The sequence below is a fragment of the Hyla sarda genome, chromosome 4, assembly GCF_029499605.1.
Source record: "Hyla sarda isolate aHylSar1 chromosome 4, aHylSar1.hap1, whole genome shotgun sequence".
Taxonomy (NCBI): Eukaryota; Metazoa; Chordata; class Amphibia; order Anura; family Hylidae; genus Hyla; species Hyla sarda.
In genome coordinates, this window is record NC_079192.1 from 130787094 (window position 1) to 130813473 (window position 26380).

General features: G+C 41.0%; 1 protein-coding gene across 4 annotated transcripts in view; it reads right to left on the reverse strand.

The window, feature by feature from the left end:
- The window catches only part of EFL1 (elongation factor like GTPase 1), a 342928-nt gene that overhangs the window by 29381 nt on the left and 287167 nt on the right, over positions 1-26380 (reverse strand). For all 4 annotated transcript variants that reach the window (XM_056572137.1, XM_056572135.1, XM_056572138.1 and 1 more), the window contains one exon: positions 23164-24155. In XM_056572137.1, the coding sequence (XP_056428112.1) occupies positions 23164-24155 (992 nt within the window). The remainder of the gene's footprint in view (positions 1-23163; positions 24156-26380) is intronic.

Sequence of the window (26380 nt, forward strand, 5' to 3'; positions counted from 1 at the left end):
CATATCCATCTAATGCAACAAAGAGCAAAAGAAGAAGCAGAACTCCAACCAGATTAGATGGTATGGTTTTCGGTACATGCAGGTGAGTGGTACCGGTTCCAAGGCCTCACAATAGATACGGGGGGAAAAAAATCACTGCTGCACTCACAAATGTTGTTAGAAAAAGTGAAGATGTAGCTTTATTCCATCACAGACTGGCATTTTTCTTCTTTGCATTTAATGCAACAGCTATTTAGTCTGACATGTTTCTCATAGACATAACCTTACTCTTGTCTATGAGTAAGGCTTTTGCCGAAACACGTCAGACTATATAAGTGTTGCATTAGATTTAAATGAATGTATTCTAAATGCTAAAATAAAGTAACCGTTTTTTTTGTATTCGGATAATAGGTCTCTCTCCAAAAATAGAGGCCAATTACGATAGTAGAAACACTCTTTATTAGAAAATAAACATAAGTATCATTAAAATCAGACATAGAAGATAAGGCACCAAGGTACACATACAGAAAAATGGGGGTGAGGATGATAGCTGGAATATCATGGTATACAGGATAACAGTATCAATACAATGAATATACAGTGTGAATAGATGCTGACTGAAGCAGCCCTCGAAGGTCTAGATGGTATATTACACACACTGGTAGATGATCACAATATAAAACAGAGTTCGAGAAACAGGCAATACTGAGTACTAAAAAAACCTCACAGAGGCCACATTATAAAAGATTCCTGCCATGCATCCTGCCTGAAACCACCTCACCTCCTTACCCCAAATGTACGTTTTTGCTACTGCTTCATCCTGAGAGAGTAGTTTATGCGGCCCATTGCAGCATTTATGCATAGCCGGTGTTTTGTGTCTTAATTCGGATAATAAGGCTGAACTCCTCCAGCTGTCCTTGCATATCCCCATTAAAGGGGAACTTCCGTAGAAACAAGTAGAAAACAAATGTTTTCAAATCAACTGGTGTCTGAAAGTTAAACAGATTTGTTAATTACTTCTATAAAAAAAATATTGATCCTTCCAGTACTTATTAGCTGCTGTATAAAACAGAGAAATATGTGAATTTATGTACTGTCTGACCAAAGTGCTCTCTGCTGACACCTCTGTCCGTGTCAGAAACTGTCCAGATTAGAATCATATCCCCATAGAAAACCTTTCCTGCTCTGGACAGTTCCTGACACGGACAGAGGTGTCAGCAGAGAGCACTGTTGTTAGGCTGGAAAGAACTTCACAAATTTCTCTGTAGTATATCTGTAGTATACAGCAGCTGATAAGTACTAGAAGGGTTAAGATTTTTAAATAGAAGCAATTTACAAATGTAGAAAAGTGCAAAAGCCAGCGGTATAATAAACTTGACCTTTATTCGTAATCCATATAAAACTTCGACAAGGCGTCTCAAAATACAAAAGATAAAACCTCCTGGATAAGCAACATGACGCGTTTCAGGTCATGTGACTTTTCATCAGATGCATGCATCTGATGAAAGGTCACATGACCTGAAACGCGTCATGTTGCTTATCCAGGAGGTTTTATCTTTTGTATTTTGAGATACCTTGTCAAAGTTTTATATGGATTACGAATAAAGGTGAAGTTTATTATACCGCTGGCTTTTGCACTTTTCTTCCTGAATCGGAGGTCTTCTTGCCGTGCAGAGGATCGGGTGAGCTGACAATCCTTGTTACTATACATAATTTACAGAGTTGTCCTTTTAAAAGGGGTAAGAGCTAGATTGGCTATTTTGATGCTTAGATTAGTATTATCCGTTTTTAGATTAGTGTAATCGGCATCTGGATCAGCACAGGACAAACAGCCGAATATTACCCCGTGTAAAAGACCCAGCGATTGGCCGATGAGCAAGCAAACATTCTATTCTTCAGTTGATCGTCAGCTGATCACATCTTTCATACGGCTCTATAAATCATTGTGTAAACAGAAAATGTGTTGCCGACAATAATTGGAGTGCGACTGTTTACTCCTGACAGTCGGGCTGTGTGAATTATTGAAGTATCTCATTAATGATTCGCTTTTACATAGTCGATTGGCGCTTGTATCAGGCAGATGACTGCAGGTCTAAAAGGTCCCTTACTGAAGGGCGCAATACTCTACTTCAGAACAAGCAAGATACAAAAGTAATAAATGAATGCTTTTCAGTTTGATAGCACCATCAAGTTGTCACATTTTGCATCTTCAGAATAAAGGACAACATCTCCTCTGCAGTCAGTCTTACAACCCAGAGATGATGCATGAGATGTAAGGAGAACGTTTCCCAATGTTAAGAAAAAGCAGTCTGTCTCCACAAAGCATTTGATCTCCAGAAAATATCCTTGGTTGGGTGAGATAAGGTATCAGAAATATATTTATCAGGAATATGTATGATTATTTACAGACTTTTACGGCAAGCCCAAAATTCCATGTGACTTTAAAGAGCACCCATGGCTTACACACAGTTAGGGCAAAGATTTTATGTGATCCTATGTGAATAAAGTAGTGTACCCACTACCGTACATTATAAGAGTACCACAAGCTGAATAGACACAGGTTACAGAACTCCAAAGTAACTTATTATTTATGACCATTTCTAGCAGATGGGAACATTGGGGGGTATTTATCAATTTTGCCTGTTGACCGTTTCTTTTGACCCTTTTTTTTTCCACTTTGGTTTTCGTGGACATGCACCAAATTTATCATTTGGTGAAAGTTGTTAGTAATTTTAGCTCAAATGTTGAAATCAGCTGTTCCCAGCGCCTTTTACACAGAACTTACCCCCACAGAGGACGCGTATTTTACCCTGTAGAGCAGACATTTCGGGGTCCCTCCTGCAGTATATCAGCAAGCGACAAGAGTTATTTTCTTTTGTGGGGTTTATAGCCACCATGTGAAATGGATTTTATTTTCAACTTGGGTAGTTTTTTTTTTTTTTTTACTTTAGTGCAGTGGTCTTCAACCTGCGGACCTCCAGATGTTGCAAAACTACAATTCCCAGCATGCCCGGACAGCCGTTGGCTGTCCGGGCATGCTGGGAGTTGTAGTTTTGCAACATCTGGAAGTCCGCAGGTTGGAGACCACTGCTTTAGTGCTTTACCTTTCCTGAACCTGTGTGGCCATGTCCAATGCTGGCTCAACGGAGGGTGAAGGTCCCTCAGAGACAACTATGTCGCAGGATAGTATTGAGCAGCCCTGAAGGCGTCGCTGCTTTCACAAAACATTATTTTTAATGTATTTTGATGCCTTTACATTTTCTGACATTGCTAAGTGTGTTCTCCATGTGCAAAATTTCTTGGCGGGGATTTGCGCAAAAGATCGATTGGCGCAAATGATGAATTACTGACTAAAGTTAAAATCACACACAGGACCGTGTGATTTTGAGAAAGTTGTAAAAATGACAGAGGAGAAGATGCGCTAAACTTTGGCGCAAAAAGACACTAAGCCAAAGTATTGCACCAAAGTTACGTGAAAAAAAACCACATAAATCCTTTGATAAATACCCCCCATTATTCCTAACAAAACAAACCTTGACTGATGCAGAACCTCTTGTAAGAAGGGGAGATTCTGGTCCAAAATTTATTAACAGATTGATATTAAAACACTCTCACACTTTTCATAACTACCACTTGTGGAAGAGATGGCAATGCCCATGTAGGGCTACTCATCTCTGAATAATTGTCAGTGTCGCGCACCACTGCCTTAGAAACGTCTTGTCTCAGCCCGCTCAGACACAGATCCCTATCTGTAATATATTGGTTCCAATGGAAGACCTGCCAGAGAATATGCAGAGGATGACCAGGCCCATAACAATTTACAATTATTATATCTATGCATATTTTGTAAAAAGAAAGCCAGGTGAGAATCTTTAGACAGTAATTCCTCAAACACGTTTATTTTACTTGGCTTTTAAAGGACCATTGACAAATGATTGATAACTACTAAACATCAGGGTATGGGAACTAAGGGCTCAGTTAATTTCCGCCACATTTCAAAAACAGATTGATAGGTAAATGGTTAATTTCTATGAAACTTGCCCAACTCTGTGGCTATATACACACATAGCAGGACTGAACTGTGCACAGGCTTTGCTAAATTATTTGATCTGAATTTATTTTACAGACAAAACTCGTTTTTATGACGTTTGACCTACTTAAAAAAAACAAAACATGAAACCAATAACAAAACTACATAGCCCAGTCAATCTTAACACACTCTAGATTCAAGAGATCATCAGGGTAGGCACTGATGTAAATGGTCATAATCTCTACAATATTTAATATTTTTTCTATATTTACCCATCTTTCTTACATTTACAATGGCTGTAAACGCTTAAAGGGGTATTCCAGGAAAAAACTTTTATTTATATATATATATATATATCAACTGGCTCCAGAAAGTTCGCCGCTGAAAGTCCTCAGCGGCGAGACACCCGCGATCAGACATCTTATCCCCTTTGGGCGGAGTATCCCTCTAAAGGATGTTCTGCTAATGTTCTGGTGCCAGACACCACAGGACACCTTCAGAGGTCTTAATGAGTCCATGCCTTGATCATGTTATGGTGGCACAAATAGGACCTAAACAATATTGGGTGGGTGGGTGGGTGGTTTTAATGTTCTGGCTGATCAGTGTATATACAGCTGTTTACTATATCTTAAAATGTATCTTTGCCTTTAGAAAAGTCATCATAAAATGATGAAGAAAAAAAAGCCCATGCCTCTACTTTAAGACATAGCTCTGTAAAATGCTGTGCAAGGCATGATGGCAGAAGCCTTAAGCCAGTACATATGGAGTTCATTTCAAACTGCAGAGTCACATAAGAATTCCAGACATCAATAGGTCAGAGAATTCTTCATTCTGGTCTACAATGATTTATCAGATCACATGTTTAGCAGTGAGCTGCTAAAGTGTATGTGCAGTGTTTTATATATAACACTTGACATCCATGGTCAGGGATCATTGTCCTGTTCTACAATCTGCACTATATGTTCAGAAAGCAATAAATTACCCTTGTGCTCGTAATGCAATTTATCAGGCATTTTACTACTTTAAGGACTAGCTATGAGACAGTAAGGACTAGGAATGAAAGGCTCCAAACACGGCCATTTTTAACGTATCATGTCGTAAGTCAAGATGGCAGCGTTAAAAGTCACTTAAACTACAAGGAAACATCTGTTCACCTTTAAGAAAATCTGTACCAAAAAAACCTCTCTCAAATACAGTGAAGGAAAAAATATTTGATCCCCTGCCGGTTTAGTACATGTGCCCACTGATATAGAAATGATCAGTCTATAGTTTTAGTGGTAGGGTATTTAAAAAAAATTATAAATATATTTGCATTTATTTGTAATTGACCCCTTTGCAAAATATGACAGACTGAAGAGGGCGACTGAGCACCACAGGCAAGGAGAGTAGGAGGATCTCGGCAGCAGTGGTGTGTGGATGGCGGTGGGGGGTGGGATGAACCAGGTAGCATGGTATGGAGTGGTGCTCACATAAAACCTGGATAGCGTGGTAAAACGTGTATAAAAAGAAGAAGAAATAGGAGCACACACCTGTGTATCTTGCCTGAAGTGGTTTTATTCCAGAAGGTACAAATCCAATCTTTCGACACCCCTACACCAGACAGAGCCGGAGCGGCAGGAGATATTCACCTGGACGACCGCACAGTTTCACGCTGACGGGCGTTTCTTCAGGTACCTGGTGGCAAAACCCTTGTTGGTAATCTTAGAAGTCAGAGATTTCTTGTAGTTGGCCACCAGGTTTGCACACAGGAGGGACTTTGTTCCACTTGCTATGCAGATACTCTCCAAGCCATAAAGGTTTAGAGGCTGACTTTTGATATGTCAAACCTTTAGCTCTCACCACAGATTTTCGCTGGGATAAAGGTCTAGAGATTGACTAGGCCACTTCAGGTCCTTAATTTACTTCTTCTCGAGCCACTCCTTTGTTGCCTTGGTTGTGTGTTTTTGGTCATGCTGGAATATCCATCCATGACCCATTTTTAACCTCCTGGCCAAGAGGAGATTCTGAACCAAGATTGGACGCAACATGGCCCTATCCATCATGCCTTGATGAAGTAAAGTTGTCCTGTCCCCCCTTGTCCTGACAACCTCTGTGTTTGACAGTGGAATGGGATAATAGGCAGCATTCCTCCTCCTCCTCTAAAAGAGCTTGTTGAGTTGAAGCCAATGAGAGCTCAATTTTGATCTCATCTGACAGCAACACTTTTACCCAATTGCCCTCTGGTTCATTCAGATGTTTATTGGTAAACTTCAGACTGGCCTGTACATGTGCTTTCTTTAGCAGGAGGGGGACCTTGCTGGCACTGCAGGATTTCAGTCCTTCATGACATAGTGTGTTACCAATAATTTTCTTGGTGACTATGGTCCCAGCTGCCTTAAGAACATTGACAAGAACCTACTGTGTAGTTCTTGTTATCATTCCCGATTACTGAAACTCCTCGAGATGAGATTTTGCATGGAGCCCACAACTGAGGGAGAGTGACAGCTATTTAAGTATATAAATGGCCAATACAAAAAATATGGGTAAAAACTGTTCCAGGTTAAACCCCCTCAAAGGACAAGAGGGCGCTGCCTCCAACTGGAGAAAAGCCGGTAATTACTCACCGGTAATTCTATTTCCTCGTAGTTACGACAGCACCACCAGAGATGGACTCCTCCTCCAGGAACAGGAAACCTAGAGTACAAAAAGGATGCATATCCCTCTCTGCCTCCGTGAATTACAGAGACTTTAAGAAGCATCCTACATGAGGTTAGCAAACACCACTATACGCATAACAAATATATATATATATATATATATATATATATATACTAGCTGAGTACCCGGCGTTGCCCGTTTTTTCCTTCCTAATCCTTGTTGTGGAGGAAAATCCCCAGAGGAAGCTTTTGACTTCATATCCCGTCCTCATATATTGTTGTTATATCCCAACCCCATATCCCGTCCTCCTATCCCGACCTCCTATCCCGACCCGTAATATATGTACCAGGTATTGAAATATCTCCAGCCGTACGGAAGTTATGTGGGAACATACATTTCCCATTGATTTGCATGGGACGTTAAACAAAAACTCTGACCCTCACACATGGGGGTAGTTAAGGGTTAAATTAACTATCCTATATTTGAAGTGGACATATAAGTAACATGTCACCAAGTATTATCAAAATATCACCAGCTGTTTGGAAATTATGCAGTAACATATATTTCCCATAGACTTGTATGGGACTTTAAAAAAAAACCCCAACCCTGGCAAATGGGGGTGGGTAAGGGTTAAATTACCTATCCTATGTTTGTTGTTGACATATAAGTAACATGTGTGTCAAGTTTCATGTTAATATCTTTAGCCGTTTGGACATGATGCTGGAACATACACACACATTGAGTTTTATATATATAGTAGGGATCGACCGATTATCGGTTTGGGCGATATTATCGGCCGATATTCATGATTTTGGACATTATCAGTATCGGCAATTACCTTGCCGATAATGCCCTGCCCCCCCGGTCAGAGACCACCGCCGCTGCACCATTGCCTCCCCCATCCTCGGTTTTATAATTACCTGTTCCCGGGGCCTGGGGTCCATGCTACTTCTGGCTCCTGCAACGTCCTGCGCTATTGCTGTGCGCTGCACAGCGCAATGACGAGTGACGTCCTCAACGCGACATCACCGTTAGTGCGCACAGTGTCAGCTCAGGACGCTGCCGGAGCCAGAAGTAGCGCGGACCCCGGGAACAGGTAATTATAAAACCGGGGATAGGGGAGGCAATGGGGCAGCGGTGGTGGTTGGACTAGGGAGGACCTCAGGACAGGCAGGGGGAGAGAAGCGGGCGGCGGTCTCTGGCCCTGCAAAAGCCGCTGCAGTTCATTGATTCAATGCGTCCGCTTTAAATCATTGATCTGTGGGGCCGGGGAGGGGGAAAATAGCCGATAACTTATACCAGAATATCGGTATAAGTTATCGGCCTGAAAGGTCGCAGATTATCGGTATCAGTATCGGCCCTAAAAAAATCGATACCGGTCGATCCCTAATATATAGATAGATATGTCTTATTTATTTTGTTTTTTTGCAACATCACAGTGAACACACCACATGTGAGAAGAACAAGAAAAAGAGTGGGAATAGTATGTGTTGCTGTCGTGACTATGAGGAAAAAGAATTACCGGTGAGTAATTACCGCCTTTCCACCCAGTCACAACAGCACCACCAGAGAGAATACCAGAGTAGTATTAGGGAGGGACCACTGCTTGAAGAGCTTTGCGCCCAAAAGCCAAGGAGGATAGATCGTCAGCCCTCAGCCTATAGTGCCGAAAAAAAGTATGTGGGGACAACCAAGTAGCCGCCCTACAGATCGGAGCAATAAAAGCCCCTTTTTTCTCTGCCCGTGAAGAGGCTACAGCTCTAGTAGAGTGGGCTCTCAGGTTGGTTGATGGAGACAGATCTGCAGAGGAATAAGCTGCAACAATGGCCTGCCTAACCCATCTAGCAATAGTATCTGCTCTGACACTATTTCCCCTATTAGGACCTGCAAACTGAATAAACTATTTATCTGATTTCCTAAAATTTTTGGTCCTTTCCAAATATTCTATAACACATCTGCGAACATCAAGCATGTGGCACAGATTTTCACCTTCTGAAGATGGATTCACACAGAAGGACAACTTCTTGAGATAAATGGAAATCTGAGACAACTTTAGGTAAAAAGCAGTATCAGGTCTTAAAATAATCCTATCATCTAAGATATGAATATAGGGTTCTCTAGTGGATAGGGCCGCTAGCTCCCCTACTCTCCTGGCAGATGTGACAGCTATAAGTAAGGCAGTTTTCTGGACTAAAAGCTCCAGGGGTATAGAAGGCTCAAAGGGACTCCTGCAGAGAGAGTTAAGAACCAGAGTAAGATCCCAAGGAGAAACAGCTGGTGGACTGAATAGCTGCATTCTGATAACAGACTTAAAAAATCTCACCAACCAGGGATGATTAGCAATCTTCTGGCCATATAACGCCCCCAGAGCAGCTACCTGTACTTTGAGGGTGGCAGCCCTTAACCCTTTCTCAAGTCCTCTTTGCAAAAAATCATGGATAAAGGCATACTTTGGCTTATCCAAATCAAAATCAGTAGAATCTGAAAATGACAAAACCTTTTTCCAAATTCTAAAATAAATATTTGTAGTCACTGGTTTTCTACTGTATTGTAAAGTAGATTTGACTGCGTCTGACAGACCCTTGGACTACAAGATTATCCTTTCAAGAGCCAAGCCGTCAGATGAAGGTTGTGGACATCTGGATGAAGGACCGGGCCTTGGCTGAGAAGATCCTGGATTTCCGGGAAAACCCAGGGGTCAATTAGAGACATAGTCCTCAGACAGGAAAACCATGCTCTCCGTGGCCAGAATGGGGCGATTGGATAAGCCAAAGGCATACTTTGGCTTATCCAAATCAAAATCAGTAGAATCTGAAAATGACAAAACCTTTTTCCAAATTCTAAAATAAATATTTGTAGTCACTGGTTTTCTACTGTATTGTAAAGTAGATTTGACTGCGTCTGACAGACCCTTGGACTACAAGATTATCCTTTCAAGAGCCAAGCCGTCAGATGAAGGTTGTGGACATCTGGATGAAGGACCGGGCCTTGGCTGAGAAGATCCTGGATTTCCGGGAAAACCCAGGGGTCAATTAGAGACATAGTCCTCAGACAGGAAAACCATGCTCTCCGTGGCCAGAATGGGGCGATTAGGATGATTGTTTATCTGCCCTCTTTGATCTTACTTATAACTCTGGGATTAAGAGCCAGGGGAGGAAAGGCATAGGACAAGTCCCATTCCCAAGGGTCTTGTCTGCTGGATTTAGGGAAAGAAAGTCTCTGACCTGTCTGTTGTGCCTGGTAGCAAAAAGATCCACTTGAGGGGTTTCTGATAAGGCTGTGATCATGAAGAATATTTTTGGATTCAACCGCCATTCCCCTTGATGACTTCATTGGTGGCTTAGAAAATCTGCCCTGATATTGAGATCCCCTTAGATATGCACTGCAGAGATTGTTTTTAGATGGGATTCTACAAAGGACAAATTCATAAGGGATGGACTTCTCGTAGTTCCCTGCCTATTTATGACAGACACAGTAGTGGTATTCTCCGAGAAGATTTTTACATTAGATAAATGTAATAATAAAATCACTAGCTTATTCAGAGCCCTGCTAAAAGTTCCTTAAAATTAGGGGATCTGACAATCAACTCTTCTGAAAATTAGGGTTACCCAAATGAACACTCCATCCCCAAGGACTGGCATCAGTAGTGATGACTACAGGGTCCCAACAAACCCAATCTACACCTTTAGAAAGGTTATAACTCAGTAACCACCTATCTAAAGAGGCCAGCACTTGAGGGGGCAACACAATGCGTCTATCCAAATCTTGTTGGGAACCATCCCAAGTCCCAAGGAGTTCTAATTGTAAAACTTGAGAGTGAAAATGGTCCCAGGGAACAGCTGGGATGGCTGCTATGAACAAACCTAAAATGGACATCCCCCTGCTAATAGAAATACAGGGAGATCTAATAATCTCACTGACTGAAGAGATAATTTTTTCAATCTTAGCCGGAGGGAGAAAATATTTTTGTACTGAAGAGTCAAACAAAATGCCCAAAAAAACTCTCTGTTGAGTAGGGGTAAGGGAGGATTTATCCCAGTTAATTAACCAGCCTAACTTAAGGAAGATATCAATAGTACGGGACAAAAACATTTTCACTTTTGTTTCTGATACTGCTACCAGCAGAAAATAATCTAGATAGGGAATAAAAATCCCTTCTCCATTTCGAATATGGGCCACCATTTCTGCAACTACTTTCCTAAATACTCTATGAGCAATGGCTATACCAAAGGGCTGGGCGCAGAACTGTAGATGAAGGAGTTGAGAATTTACCCAAACTGCAATCCTTAAATATTTCTGATAATCTATGTGAATTGGGACAGGAAAGTATGCATCTTTCAAATCTTGAGACGACATAAAACAATCCTTAAACAAAAGGTTAACGGTGGATTTTATTGTCTCCATTTTAGATCAATTATAAATCAAATAACGATTCAGAGGTTTGAGATTAATAATAACCCTGAACATTCCATTTGGTTTTCCTACAAGAAAAAGAGTAGAATAAAACCCCAAACCCTGTTCTTATGGAGGTACAGGAACCAAAACACCTTTCTCTATTAGGGATAAAACTTCTCTATGTAAAGAAGACTGACCTGAAAGTCCTGCAGGAGATTTAGTGACCAAGAAACAAGTAGGTGGCAAACAAACAAAATCCAGACGGCGACCGTACCGAATAGTTTGAATTATCCAAGAACTACTAGAAATGTTTTCCCATTCTGGAAAAAATTCTTTAAGTCTACCACCTACTCGAGGACCCTCTCATTGGGGGTTAGTTTTTTTTTTTGGTGGAAGTACTAGGCTGATTAAACATAAGGCCACTCCCCTTATGGGAAAATTTCCACTTGTTAGAAAGATCCCTATTCTTATTCTGACCACTTCTCTTCCCTTTAGGATGGGAATCCCTTCTTCCTATCTCCAGCCTTGTCTAACACATCTGAGAGGACAGAACCAAAAAAATTCTCCCTCACAGGGGATGGCACATAACTTACTCTTAAAGCCACTTTCCCCTGACCAATTTTTTATCCAGAGCGCTCTTCGGGCAGAGTTGGTAAGTGCTGCCGGAAAGCCCTGTGCGTATGGTGAGCTAGAGATCTGCAGTGTATTTTCCGCTGCTTCTGCAGATTTTGCGCCACGTGAAAAACGCTGCGTATACGCCAGGTGGGAACGTGGCCTTAGGAGGGCGAGCCCAATACTTCGTGTCGGACTCCGAAAAAGTGTATTTTCTTTTAATTGCCCTAGGAATTAAAGTTTTCTTATCCGGAGTCTCCCATTCTCTCAATTAATTGAGAAATGGTTCTATAAACCGGAAAAACTCTACGTTTTCTTTCTTGAATAGACTTCTGCTCTTAAGTCTTCTCAAGCCCCATGGTGGACCTCACTGCTTTAACCAATTGCTCAGAATCCCCTGACCGATAAAGACGTTTTCCCGACAAGCCAACTTCAGATGAACGGGAGTAATCCCCTATAGGGAATATATAACTATGAAAACCCATAGTATAAAAACTGAAAAACACAATATCAGATAAAAGGAATACCTGAATCAGAATGAATAGAAACCACACCTTCTTCTTCCTCAATATCACCAGGAACAGAAGGGGCCATTAGCGGCTGCGGAGGGGTAACTACTGGTAGAAACCCTTTAAGGGCAGATTCTATCTGGCTCTTAACCATCTCTTGCATCTGCAAAATTAGTGACGGGGATTCTAAAAATGTAACAAATTTAAGCAATAAAAAATGTATTATAATATATATATTTTTTTTTAAATACACCTGCAGCAATGATCCTATTAATGCAAGCTGGGAAGTTAGGCTTAGTATAATCAGGTGTTAACACAATTCTACACATAAGGCATTAGAAGTATCCTAAGAAATAAAAATAAGTATATGAGAAAAAAAAAGAGCCATAACGGTCCTTCTTGGAAGAGTCATCCCCAATGGAGCTCATCTTCCTCACACACTTCTCCCTCCTGGAGGCCAGCAGCAGCAGCTTCAGCTTCCAGACGGTTGTCCTATGTGCAATGGAGGCAGAGCAGTAGAAAAAATTTCCTTTTGAAATCTGCCTCCCTGGAAGGCCCGGACCCTGGCGTCTCATCCGCCGTCATGTGCACCCCTCTCATCCCCAGCCGTCACAGTACGTGACCTTGTAGTCCCGCCTCCAACAAGGCAGAGCTGCAGAGCTCCCCACGTGACTCCGCAGGAGCTCCGGACCCCCTCAGATACTACCATGCATAAAAGCGCAGCCTGACCCGCAACCACGGGCCGGCCGCGCGGAAGGATGAAGGGGCGGAGGGAGAAAGGAGGCGGGTGGCAGAGCCGGAATGCTGCTGCTGGGGCACAAAAAGTAAAAAACCCCCAACCAGGGGTTTATCGAAGGTCCAGATAACTCTCCCAACTAGGAGAGAACAGCCTCTTCTGGATCCCCCCCACCGTCACGATATCGAAACCACCAGAGGCATGGACTACTCCAGGCTTCCTGCAGGAACAGGAAACCACTGAGGCAGAGAGGGGTGTGCATCCTTTTTGTACTCTAGATTTCCTGTTCCTGGAGGAGGAGTCCATCTCTGGTGGTGCTGTCGTGACGGGGTGGAAAAAAAGGTTTAGTCTAAAGGGGTGACATGCCTTCTTTACCATAAGAACTGTGAATTTATGTCTACCTCAGGAACTGGTCACAGCAGGAACAGTGGAGGGCTTCAAAACGGTTACATTCCTAGAACAAAATAACATTAAAGGGTATTCCAGCCATAGGCATCTTATCCCCTATCCAAAGGATTGGAGCAGCAGCCCAGCACAGAATGCCGGTTGCTGCACAGAGATCACGGGGGTTCCCAGCAGCGGGTCCCCCATGATCAGACATCTTATCCCCTATCCTTTGAATAGGAGATAAGAGGTCTATAGCCGGGATACCCCTTTAATGCTTATGCAGAAATATAGAATCCTTTCCCCTTCATTCACCCATACCCCTTCCCTTTACCCCCTTGGTTGAACTTGATGGACATAAGTCTTTTTTTCTACCGTACTAACTATGTAACTATTTTGTGTTTCTGCCATTTGCGAATAATCGCATCAACTGTTGTAAACTTCTCACCAAGTAGCCTTGTGTAGGGCTACAATCTTGTCCTTGACATCCTTGGACAGCTCTCTATTTTTAGTCATGGTGGAAAGTCTGATTGATTGCTTCTGTGGAGAGATATCTTTTATACAGGTAACAAGATGAGATTAGAAGCACTCCCTTTAAAAGAGTGTTCCTAATCTCAGCTTGTAACATGTATAAAAAGGGAGCCAGAAATCATGATGATTGATGGGGGATAAAATACTTATTTCACTACATAAAATGTAAATCAATTCATAACTTATTTGAAATGTATTGTCTAGATTCTTTGTGTTGCTATTCTGAGAAGAAGAACCCTGAAACCATTGCATTTTTAAAATATAACATACATTTTCCCATACGGAAACATTGGTCACAGTATGCAGCTTTTTGAACATGGGCCATTGCCGTTCTCTCTGGACTTTCTTCGACTGTATATCAAAACTGCTTTGTGGTTTCCACAGAAGAAATCCCTAATAAAATTGCATATTTGGCTGGGTTCCCGTGCTCTCAAAGCCATGGCAGCTCATAGCATGATTTGCTGCAAAATCTGGAGCATGCTATCGGATCAGCAAAGATAGTTTTCTGCACTAAAAAATTGCATCAAATATGTAACATGTGGACAGGGTCTTAACATTATAGTCATTACCATTGCGGTACCATCCGTATTATTTATTTGGTTTTTGTCTGTCCGGACATGCTGGGAGTTGTAGAATTGCAACAGGTGGAGCCACCCTGGTTGGGAAACGCTGATCTAGAACATGGATAATACAGATACCCCAATGGTATTATTAATGTTCTAGATCAGTGTTTCCCAAGCAGGGTGGCACAAACTGTTGCAAAACTACAACTTCCAGCACGCCCGGACAGCCTTTGGCTGTCCGGGCATGCTGGGAGTTGTAGTTTTGTAGCAGCTGGAGCCACCCTGTTTGGAAAACACTGATTTAGTACATGATTAATACAAAATAATACAGATCAAAGCCTATGAATACCATTGCGTTTTATTTTTTTCTTAAAATTTTTTGGTTCGTTATCAATTATTTCCTCAATTTTAAGTTAAGAAACTTTCTAAAGAGTCCCAAATCCTCGGGATATTCCCATAATAGGATCTTCCAACCCATCATTGTTTAGGTATCCAAATACAGAGAAAAAGACCTTTGAAATCCTGGCGCTGCTCGTGAGCTCATCAGAAGCGGAGAAAGAAGGCTAATAGTAAACCTCAGATGAATATAAACCTTTTATTTCTTCAAAATAAAAAATAAAAGTGTGGATGACGCGTTTCGAGGGGGGCTCCCCCTTTCCTCAGATCAACTGGGACCCTCCGGCTCAGCAGCTCTGTGGATTTCAGTGAGTACCCCAGTACGGGGTGATATGCGCTTATTTTAATACTATCTGGTGAGCACCCACCTATATGACCTGTGGGTATCCCCCACAGTATTTAGTTACTCATATCTAAAGGGTATCACGCAAGGCGCCGCTTTGTTTTTTTTTCTTTCTTGTCTCACATCTTTGTTTAGGGACTGGCACAATCTATCCGATAAAGGGGATCATTACCCGCAATGTACCTGGGGGGCTGACAATGGCTCTAGGCTCTTCATGAATGTGATCTTTCCACTGGTCAGAAGACCCTTTTAAATCTAAAGCTCTGCAAGAATTCGTTTTCCACTGCATTCTGTGCGCTAATAACTCTCTTAGAAAGTTTCTAATGTATCAGCGTGTGAACTGGATCATGATTCATCCCATTCATCACATTAATACCGTCCACTGATCAGTCACTTCTGTGTATACTAAAGAGTATCCTGTTTTATTGGAAAATATTCTCTTGCGACACTTCTCCCTGGAAAGAAGCCTTTCTAACAAGTTAGTGATGGCACTTTGAAAACTTCCAAAGAGTTCATAAAGGAAAAAGAAAAAAAAAAACTCTTTAGAGCCAATTTTTTTTATTTTTTAAACACATTGCTCTTGGCAATGCTATTTTATCATGTTTAGTGAAGCATAGTCACTGTTTTATTACATGCAAATGACTAAGTTAGATGTACGTGGCGATTGATCCACAGTCTTACAGAGTTATGGTTTTATGACAAGCCCTGATCACTGACATAATAGAGGGACATTTATCAATGTTGGTGTAAGGTAGTAAAGATTTGACCCCTGTTTGCTTGGTGTATTGTTTGTACAGTTGCTCAAAATTTACTAAAAAAGGTGCACAGGACTGAATTATAGAAACCAGTGAGCTGCAGAAATGTGCTCTGCCATCTGACACTTTTGTAAGTGTCCTATTAGGGTCTAAATTTTATTTGCACAAATAATAAGTGGTGTATGGTGCCCCAAACAGTAGACAACTTTGAAAGATGTTCTACCGAAAATTGCGCAAAAAAAAAAAAATTTATTGCGCAAGATTTGCAGGAATATTTTGTACATTGAAGTGGTGTAAAGCTAATGATAAATGTCCCCATTGTTTTCTTCTTGTGTGACATCATTCAGTAGGTGTAAAAATAAACAACAACCCGAATCTAATACTTTATAAAGGCATAAAAAAAGAAAAATCATATTAAAAGTATTATAATAATAGATGCCCCCCTAATTTGTGGTAAAAAAAAAAAAAAAGCCCATTTAGTAACAGGTATGAATACTAAAAAAAAGGGGCAAGGTCTCTAAATAAGCTTTTCTAAGCTATGGGAGATGTAGGGTCTTTTTTCGTACAGGTGTAAAAACTTCAGATTTAAAGGGGTACTCCGCTGGCAAAAAATTTTTTTATCAACTTATGCCAGAAAGTCAAACAGATTTGTAAATTACTTCTATTTAAAAATCTTCATCCTTCCAGTGCTTATCAGCTGCTGTATACTCCAGAGGAAGTTCTTTTCTTTTTGAATTTCTTCTCTGTCTGACCACAGTGCGCTCTGCTGATACCTCTGTCCATGTCAGGAACTGTCCAGAATAGGAGAGGTTTTCTATGGGGATTTGTTCCTACTCTGGACAGTTCCTGACACAGACAGAGGTGTCAGCAGAGAGCACTGTGGTCAGACTGGAGAGAACTACTCAACTTCCTCTGTAGTATACAGCAGCTGATAAGTACTGGAAGGATTAAGATTTTTAAATAGAAGTAATTTACAAATCTGATATAGAACAGCAGGAGCCAGCGATAAAAGTAACTTCACCTTTATTTTCATCCAGATTAAAACTCGACATGGATTTGTCTCAGACACAATGGCAATAACATAAAACTCAGGAAACGTCCAGCATGCTGACGTTTCCTGAGTTTTATGTTATTGCCATTGTGTCTGAGACGAATCCATGTCGAGGTTTTAATCTGGATGAAAATAAAGGTGAAGTTACTTTTATCGCTGGCTCCTGCTGTTCTAGATCACCGTTGGAGGTTTCTTTGCCGTGCGAAAGGATTGGGTGAGCGGACGTCTTCTGCTCCATACATCATTTACAAATCTGTTTAACTTTCTGGCATTAAGTTGATAAAAAAAAAAAATGTTTTCAAGTGGAGTACCCCTTTAAATGCATTCGGTAGGAAAAGCTTCCATCATATATGTATATGAAACGCGTCATTGCTGTACATCAATAAAGTTGCCAATACTTTATGTATGTGACTCAAGTGTGATACTTCTGATGGACTTCTGAGCTCCTGCTGGCAAGGTCTTTTCCCTCCATTCCTATTCCAGTTATCCACAGGACACCGGCCGGTTGCTCCTGAACCTTTGAGCTGCACAGGATCCACAACCATCTTCTATACCCCTATTCGGGTGATATGCGTATTTTCCATATGCTCAAGGTGAGGGTCCGCTCTATAGAGCCTGCACCTCCCTCTTTTTAGAGGGTGCACAACTCCCACCTCCCACTGAATTATTGGGGTAACACACAAGGTGCCATCCTTTGGTCTCTTTTTTCTACTTCTACACAGATCTGTCAGGTAAAGGGGGGCTATAAATACATTTACCATATATGCTATGAGCTTCATGGTAAAACATACACTTCTAACATAGTGAGAAACAGCCTTAGAACAGCCATACAAATAAGACAGCTGTTAACCCGCAGCCATCTTTCCCAATGTACATTAATGTTTTATCGCGAGCACTCACCTGTTCTCAATGGAGAGGGGTAAGCTGTTGCCAGACAGCCCTTGCAGCGGCTTATCTCCCCAAGAAAAAAAGGATAGGGCAGTTGAACTCTAGCATGCCCGATCCTTCTCTCACCTGACTTCATCTGTCAGGTAGTTTGGAGTCCATCATACCGGTTAGGACGGTTGGCTGGTTTGGCAGAATATGTTACAATAATTTCTTGCTAAAATAAAGTTAGCACTAAATCTGTCATTTATGATACCTCTATGATAAATGAAAGAAACAAACTGGGTGTTTTATAACTGGAGTCTTCTATTTTTGGTCAATGACATGTGCTTTTGAGGTCTGCAATACAACAAATGAACTCTTAGAAGATAGCCCAGAGCCTGCCGGATGGTGTTCTTTTAGAAGATTTAAAAGGAAGTTTGATGAGGAACATTTGTTAAATCTGCCGTGGGCCTTGAAGTGTTCAGTGTTAAAGTAAAATACATTTGGAGGCTCAAAAATTCCTTAAAATTATTTTTTTTCTTTTTGCTCTTGAGAAACATCAAAACATGATCTTCTTACTCAATTAAGTTTAGAGATAGAAACATATTTTGTTCTCATATTAAAGGGGTATTCCAGGATTTTTTTTATTTGACTATGCTACAGGGACTGTAAAGTTAGTGTAGTTCATAATATAGTGTCTGTATCTGTGTGTGATAGTTTTCTCACAATTCTTCTGTGATTTTCACCCCAATATTTATTTTAACAGCATACAAAATGACTGTTGTCTCAGATTTTTCCCAGGTTGCAATGCGGTCAAGACCTGACTGACTAGTCAGCTGATGAAAGGGAGCCTGTCTGCTTCAATGGGTGGAGCAATCGCTTGGTTGGAGAGAGATCAATCTGCAACTAATGCAACAGCTGTAGGCACCCTGATTGAAAACCACAGGTTTTTGAATGGATGCAGCTCATTTATGTTTCAATGGGTGGGGTGGCTGATGTCTGGGAGGGGGGAAATGGAATTATGGGATTTGTAGGCAAAAGAAGAAAACTCGAACAGGAAATACCAGTTCACAAAAAGCTAGCCACAGTGCTATGGTAATCTCAAAACATAGCCATTTAACCCCAAGACAAGCGCAGATCCTTTCTAAACATGTCCATTACTGTCTGCCAGGTACGTACTAAAATCACCTTATGGTGGAAAACCCCTTTAAAATCAAACAGCTCAATATTTTCTGAATATCTTATTCACTACACAAGCACTTTCGAAACTAAATGTTTTTGCGCTGCGGGGTTGTCGGCCACGCCCCTTGTGACGTCACGGCGTCCCCCTTTAAGACAAAAATGTAAGAAAAAGTTATTCTGGCCACGGACAGAGACATTTAGCAACCACAGGCGCCGCCAACAGGTGAGGGTATGTGACTGAGAGCATTACATTCCTTATGCCATGACTAAAAATCTAGTGTGATTCCAAACTCGTCTGCGTCTTTATGGTTGTACTCTTCCTGACATGATCTAATAAAGTAGTTGCTGCTTTGCACCGCACCTCTACTGCTGGACAATTCTTTGTTTCAGCATTGCACCCTAGGGTGCAATACTCTGCAGTCTGCACATGTGAATAGCAGTGTGTGTGTATGTACATTACTATACAGGTGGAGGCATGTGCGGACTGCAGAGTATTGCACCCTAGGGTCTTCTACAGACCCTAAAGTGCAATGCTCTGCAGTCTGCACATACCCTTTGGGAGCTATAACAAAAAAAAAAAAAGCTAACCCCTTCCCTAATAAAAGCTTGAATCCCCCTCCTTTCCCATTTTTTAACCCCTTAAAGGGGTACTCCGCCCCTAGACATCTTATCCCCTATCCAAGGATAGGGGATAAGATGTCTGATCGCGGGGGTCCTGCTGCTGGGGACCCCCACGATCTCTCCTGCAGCCCCCCCAGCCATCAGCTCTCCGGAGCTAAGTTTGCTTTGTGGATGTCTAGGGGTGGAGTACCCCTTTAAGGACCACAGGTTTTTTCATTTTTGCACTTTTGTATTGTCCACCTCACCTTCTAAAAATCAGAACACTTAAAATTTTGCACCTACAGACCCATTTGAGGGCTTATTTTTTGTGCCACCAATTGTGCTTTGTAATGACATCAATCATTTCACCATAAAGTTTATGGAAAAACCAGAAAAAAAATATTTGTGGGGCAAAATTGGAAAAAACAACAAAATTTTTTTACATTTTGGGGGCTTCCAATTCTACGCAGTGCATTTTTCGGTAAAAATGACACCATATCTTTATTCTGTAGGTCCATATGGTTTCAAGGATACATAATTTATCTAGGTTTTATTTTATTTTACTACTTTAAAAAAATGATAACTACATGAACCAAAATTAGTATATACAGGGATGTATGAGGGCTTATTTTTTGCGCTGTCATCTAAAGTTTTTATCGGTACCATTTTCGTTTTGATGGGACTTTTTGATCGCTTTTTATACATTTTTTTTAGGTATACAAAGTGACCAAAAATACGCAATTTTGGACTTTGGTATTGTTTTTTACATGTATGCCATTGATCGTGTGGTTTAATTAGGATTATATTTTTATAGTTCCGACATTTACACACGCGGTGATACCACATATGTTTATTTTTGTGGTGGGTGTTAACACCAGTACCTGGTGACGAAGGTGGGTAAAAGAAGGAGAACTTGGCATCAGATGTGTGGCATCAGGCGGGTGGCAGGATCAGAATAGTAGCTGAGGCAGGTAGGCAGAAGAAAACGGTCTCTTTTGTAAAAGTGTTAGTGTGCACAAGTAAGTATTGAGGATATGCATTACGTAAAACTAAATTTGTAATAATATTCTTAGGATAAAATATATGGACCCAAATTTTTTTTGAAATCTAACAAATGCAAAAAACACCATGTGCCACCTACACCACCAAGTAGTGATGCGATGCAAAGACCTCTAAAAGGTGGAAGGGAACAACGTATGGTCCATTGTAACAGGTGAGGGTAAAAACTTCCCCTGTAAGGCCCTACTCTCGCACTATTAATTCCCTTATTGGCAAGTTTTACTCGTCTAAAAAAGGGCAGCCCCACACAGGAAACTCTCCCTATTTCCACCTAAAAACACTGCCATTTCCCAGGGTTTTAGACGGAAATAGGGAGAGGTTCCTGTGTGGGGCCCGCCCTTTTAAGGACGAGTAACACTTGCCAAGAAGGGAATTAATAATGTGAGAGTAGGGCCTTACAGTGGAAATTTTTATCCCCACCTGTTACAATGGACCATACATTGGTTCCCTCCCACCTTTTAGTGGTCTTTGCATCGCATCGATACTTATTGGTGTAGGTGGCATATGGCCCTTAAGACTTTATCAGGAATAAAATGGTACAACACTTAGATGTACGTATGTGGTATGCACTTATGAGAGCAGAAAAATATGCTACAGTACGCTTAACAGTACGTACAACAGTGCTACAGTCGCTGTGTACTAAACACAAAATTGCACTCTCTTTCTCAAAGACTATTAGGAATGGACTGCTGGGTATGTATTATACCGTCTACAGACTAGTACAACCAGCAGACCTTTGTTGTGTAACAAAGACACAGAGTTGCGCTAAAAATGTATTCCTCCCTCCTCTGCTAATGTTTCTCCAGCTGAGCCAGCTTGTTCAAACGTATAAGGCAACACACAGCTCTCTGCCCCTCTCTGTAATACAATGCTGTAGACAGTGATTGGGAGTTTAATCGTTGCAGTAAAAAATTATTTTCTGTGAAAAATGCACTGCTCTCTGTCCACCAGAATGCTGACGTGACTAGGAGGCGAAATGCTGCAACAGACAATGCTGTCTGTCCTATCTCTCTCTGCAGTGAAAGGATGAAGTGACTAGCCGGAATATGGCTGCCGATTATATAGGGGTGACTGGCTGCTGCATCCTGCATGTGATTCAGGGTCATCCCGCCTACCCTTGTTCCCGCCTTCCTAGGATTCCTTGCCCCATGTCCTCACATGTGGATCCGCCATTTTAAATGCTCTGGAGCCTGGACCGCACTAAATGGAGTTTAATGAAACAATTTGGATATTCGCATTCATTGCAAACCAAATTTTTCCTGAAATTCGTAACAAATTCGGATCGTCCCGACCCCAACCCCCCCCCCCCCCCAGGTATGCCTGAAGCAAAAAAAATTTGGGCCACTTAAGTATAAGCAGAGTATATACGGTAAAAAATTTTTTTTATAGGGACACAATACTACACAAGGTTACACAGGCTATGCACTCACTACTTTACATTGTGTCATTTCTTCAGTGTTGTCACATAAAAAGATATAATAAAATACATACAAAAATGTGAGACACAGTACATAATGAACTGTATAGCGCAAAAAATAACATACAATCAATATATGTCTTAGGCCCCATTCACGCTGCCGATATGCTTCGGCAAATTCGTCCGTCAAAGTCCCATTTTTTTTTGCAGTTTGTAGGCTGTAATTTTGCAAGAGCATACTGGCAAATAACGGGTCCCGATGGAAGCCGGAGAAAAAGACGGTACAAGCACTATTTTTTCTCCGACTTTTCTCGATCCTTTCATAATGGGCTTTACACTGCCGGAGACCACCGGCAGTGTGAACGTAGTCTTAAATGCTGACTTTTCTAATTTCCTTTGTAAAATAAATAAATGTGATACAATAACCGCATTGACATATACATTTTGTTCAATAGTAACTATGTAACTGTGTTTTTTTCAATACAAACTTTTACTCTGCAAAAGAACTAAAAATTAAACAATATACAAATTTTGTATTGCCTTAAAGGGGTACTCCGGAGAAAAACTATTTTTTTTAAATCAACTTGTGCCACAAAGTTATACAGATTTGTAAATGACTTCTATAAAAAAATCTTAATCCATTCAGTACAAATCAGATGCTGTATGCGACCGAGAAAGTTCTTTTCTTTTTGAATGTTGTTTCTTTCTGACCATAGTGCTCTCTCTACTGACACCTCTGTCATGTCAGGAACTGTCCAGAGCAGGATAGGTTTGCTATGGGGATTTGCTCCTTCTCTGAACAGTTCCTGACATGGACAGAGGTGTCAGAAGAGAGCACTGTGGTCAGACAAAAGAAATTCAAAAAGAAAAAACCTTCCAGTGGAGCATACCGCAGCTGATAAGTATTGGGAGGATTACGATTTTTAATAGAAGTCATCTGTTTCTGGCACAAGTTGATTTAAAAAAAATATATATATGTTTTCCACCGAAAAACAAAGTTATTAGTTAGGTATAGATGATAGATTGATCCATTGACAGATAGATCGATGGATACCGTAGATCAACAGAATTACACAGATGCTTATATAGTATAAAGAAAAAAATTACAATAACTTACCCAACACTTCTGCTGTAGCCATGATCTCACAAGTATACATTGCAGCCATAAGTCTCTGGGGCTTCACTTGGAAAGCATACCGGCAAGCTTCCTTCATTGTGGCAATTAACTGTCCGGAAAATGGTCCGTAACGGTCTGTAAACTGGAAATCCCCTTTGCGTTTGCTGGATTTCTCCAGAGTCTTTGTGCTATCCTGGCTGTGTTGTAGAATATCTTTTGCTTCAGCAGCTTCCCCTACAGAATAACCAATAGTTTCTGCAGCTGTATGTAGATCTTCTTCACTCGTTACAGTTGTTTCTTCTGAGTTTTGTCTTTCCAATACCACCAATTTATTCATATCAAGCCTTTCCACAATGAAGCAAACCCCCATAAGAGGTTCTTCACACATTGGTCCAGCCAAAGTCACAAGCTGAAAACCACTAACAATGCTGTTATCATAACTATGATATCTACCCTCTTGGGAAACTTTATCAAGACACTGCCATACAGATGGTCTTTCATAACCTTCCATGCGATTTACCAAGATATTAGGTCCATAACGTCTTGGGCCAAAGGACCAGATGTGGTCTACTACATTTCGCCACCTTCTGCCCTGTAAGTGCTGTTTAAGCTGGCTTTTAAATTCAAGAATTCGGCTGATTGTTGTCTCATTGACCTGAATGGCATGGCCACATTCACTGAAAGCCAAGTTTATCTGCTCCATAGTTTTGATTAAGTCGCTGTTTTTCTCTAAAAGATGAGTGACTTCTTCAGGAAGTGGCATGGCTCTGACCCCAAGTGTGGCAAATTTATTGGAAGTAGTTACTAGGCCATCAGGGTCTATCTGGATGCCTTCAGGCAACTTATTTTGCTCTTCTTTAATCTGGTGTATGACAGCCACTTTGTGCTGTTTTCCCATGTCTTCATTCACCATGTCAACTTTTGGTGGTCTGATTATGGTTTCTCTAAATGGGATTATAGGTGCTGATGCACTCACCTCTATCTTTGCAAACCTATGTATGTGGAGGAAAAAAAACTGTGTGAGATCAATGAAACATCACAATAATTTTTTAAACATTAACACAGCAATAAAAGAGAAGTTTAACATACGTATATTCTATAGATAAATTGTTTGTGTAAAACAAGCAACAAAGCAATGTGTTAGGAGGTAGACCCTGTGGTACCTTACTCATATGAAAAGAAGACTTGGTGCTGAAATTGTAAAAGTGAAGGAAAAAAGTTGAGACTATCCTCATCCATTTAGGTAATGCTCCTATCATTTCAACATTTTCTTCTCTGGCTATATTTGACCAACAGTTTCCTTGGAACCAGCCAACCATCTAATGTGTGTAAAAGTTCATGTCCAACCTTATCTCCATAGTAGTGAGATAAGCTGCCACCACAGGTGTGGGAAGAATAGTGGTCGGCCAACAAGCGTTTGGCCAAAATCTAATGTTTATGGCCACATATCTTTTATCCGTCAGCACAAGACCTTTAATGGTAGATGAATATTTCATCATAACCAATGTGCTACAACATTTCAATTCCAGACAAACACAGCGCTAGACTTTCTGAATGTCAAGCATTTTTAATGCAATACTACATTAGATGGTAAATACCCCAGGACTGGGATTTCTCTTATAAGGCCAAAATATATTTTATATATTTTTGCCCGGTTTCTCCTTCCTCATCCTTGCTGGGGATGAAAATCAACAAAGGAGGAAGCTTTTGACTTCATATCCCATCCCCATATATTGTTGTCATATCCCAACCCCATATCCCGTTCTCATACCCCGACCTTCTATCCCGACCTCCTATCCAGTCCTCCTATCCAGTCCTCCTATCTCCACCTTCTATCCCGACATCCCGTCCTCCTATCCCGACCTCCCATCCTGTCCTCATATCCTGACCTGTAATATGTGTACCAGGTATTGAAATATCTCCAGCCGTACAGAAGTTATGTGAGAACATTAATTCCCCATTGATTTGCATGGGACTTTAAACAAAAACCCTGACCCTCATAAATGGGGGTGGTTAAGGGTTAAATTAACTATCCTATATTTTAAGTGGACATATAAGTAACATGTGACCAAGTATTATCGAAATATCTCCAGCCGTTTGGAAGTTATGCAGTAACATATATTTCCCATAGACTTGTATGGGACTTTAAACAAAAACGCTGACCCTGAAAAATGGGGGTGAGTAAGGGTTAAATTACCTATCCTATGTTTGTTGTTGACCTATAAGTAACATGTGTGCCAAGTTTCATGTTAATATCTTTAGCCGTTTGGACGTTTTTGAGGATCATACATACACATACATTGAGTTTTATATACCGTATATAGATTAATACAATGGGGTTTGCAGATCTGTTTCAATTCCTTTGAAATCCAGTTTTTTTTCCATGTCACTTAAAGGGGTACTCCGCTGCTAAGCATTCACAGACGTCACGCCCCCTCCCATAGACTTGCTCTGAGGGGGCGGGACGTGACACCTTGAGGGGGCGGGGCTATGACGTCACAAGCTCCCAGCGCCGGCTCCAGCATTCGGAACAGTTTGTTCCAAAGGCTGAGCAGCAGAGTACCCCTTTAAACCTACAGCATTTCTTGCACCCAGTGTTAAAGTGTTCACAATGCTGGGTGTATTTTGTGTTGTATTAAAGTATGTCCAGATGGGATGGAAATGCTGCAGATCTTCGGTCTGGATTTGCAGGTATGTTTCTGAAGGTTCTGCAAATCCACACTGAATTTTATAGATTTGAATGCGGATTTTCAGCTGTAGATTTTTGTGTAGATTGAAGACGACAAGATGACAAAAACAAAAAAAAGTCAAAGAGTAGGATTTATCAAGACTGGCATCTCGCATTGTGGTCTTATATAGTCCCCAGCAAGTGCATGAGCATGCAGGATTTATGTAGAGGAGCACAGCTGTACATAAATCCTGGTATATCTGTCCGGTTAAAATTTTAGCTACAATTTACACCAGTCTGCAAACGAAAATTTAATAAATCTGATGCTATCAAGATGCCACAACTCCTACTTTTAACCTTACAAACATAAAACTATGTTACTTATAACACCATGACGCCAAACGGTGGCGAGTCACAAAATCACAAAGTGCCCATTTGTGCAAAAATGTTTCTACTTTTTGAAAAAAAAAAAAAAATGCTAGACGCAGGGATGATAACCTGGTAAAATCTCATTGCATTTTTGCAGCAAAACTGGCTACAATTACCGTA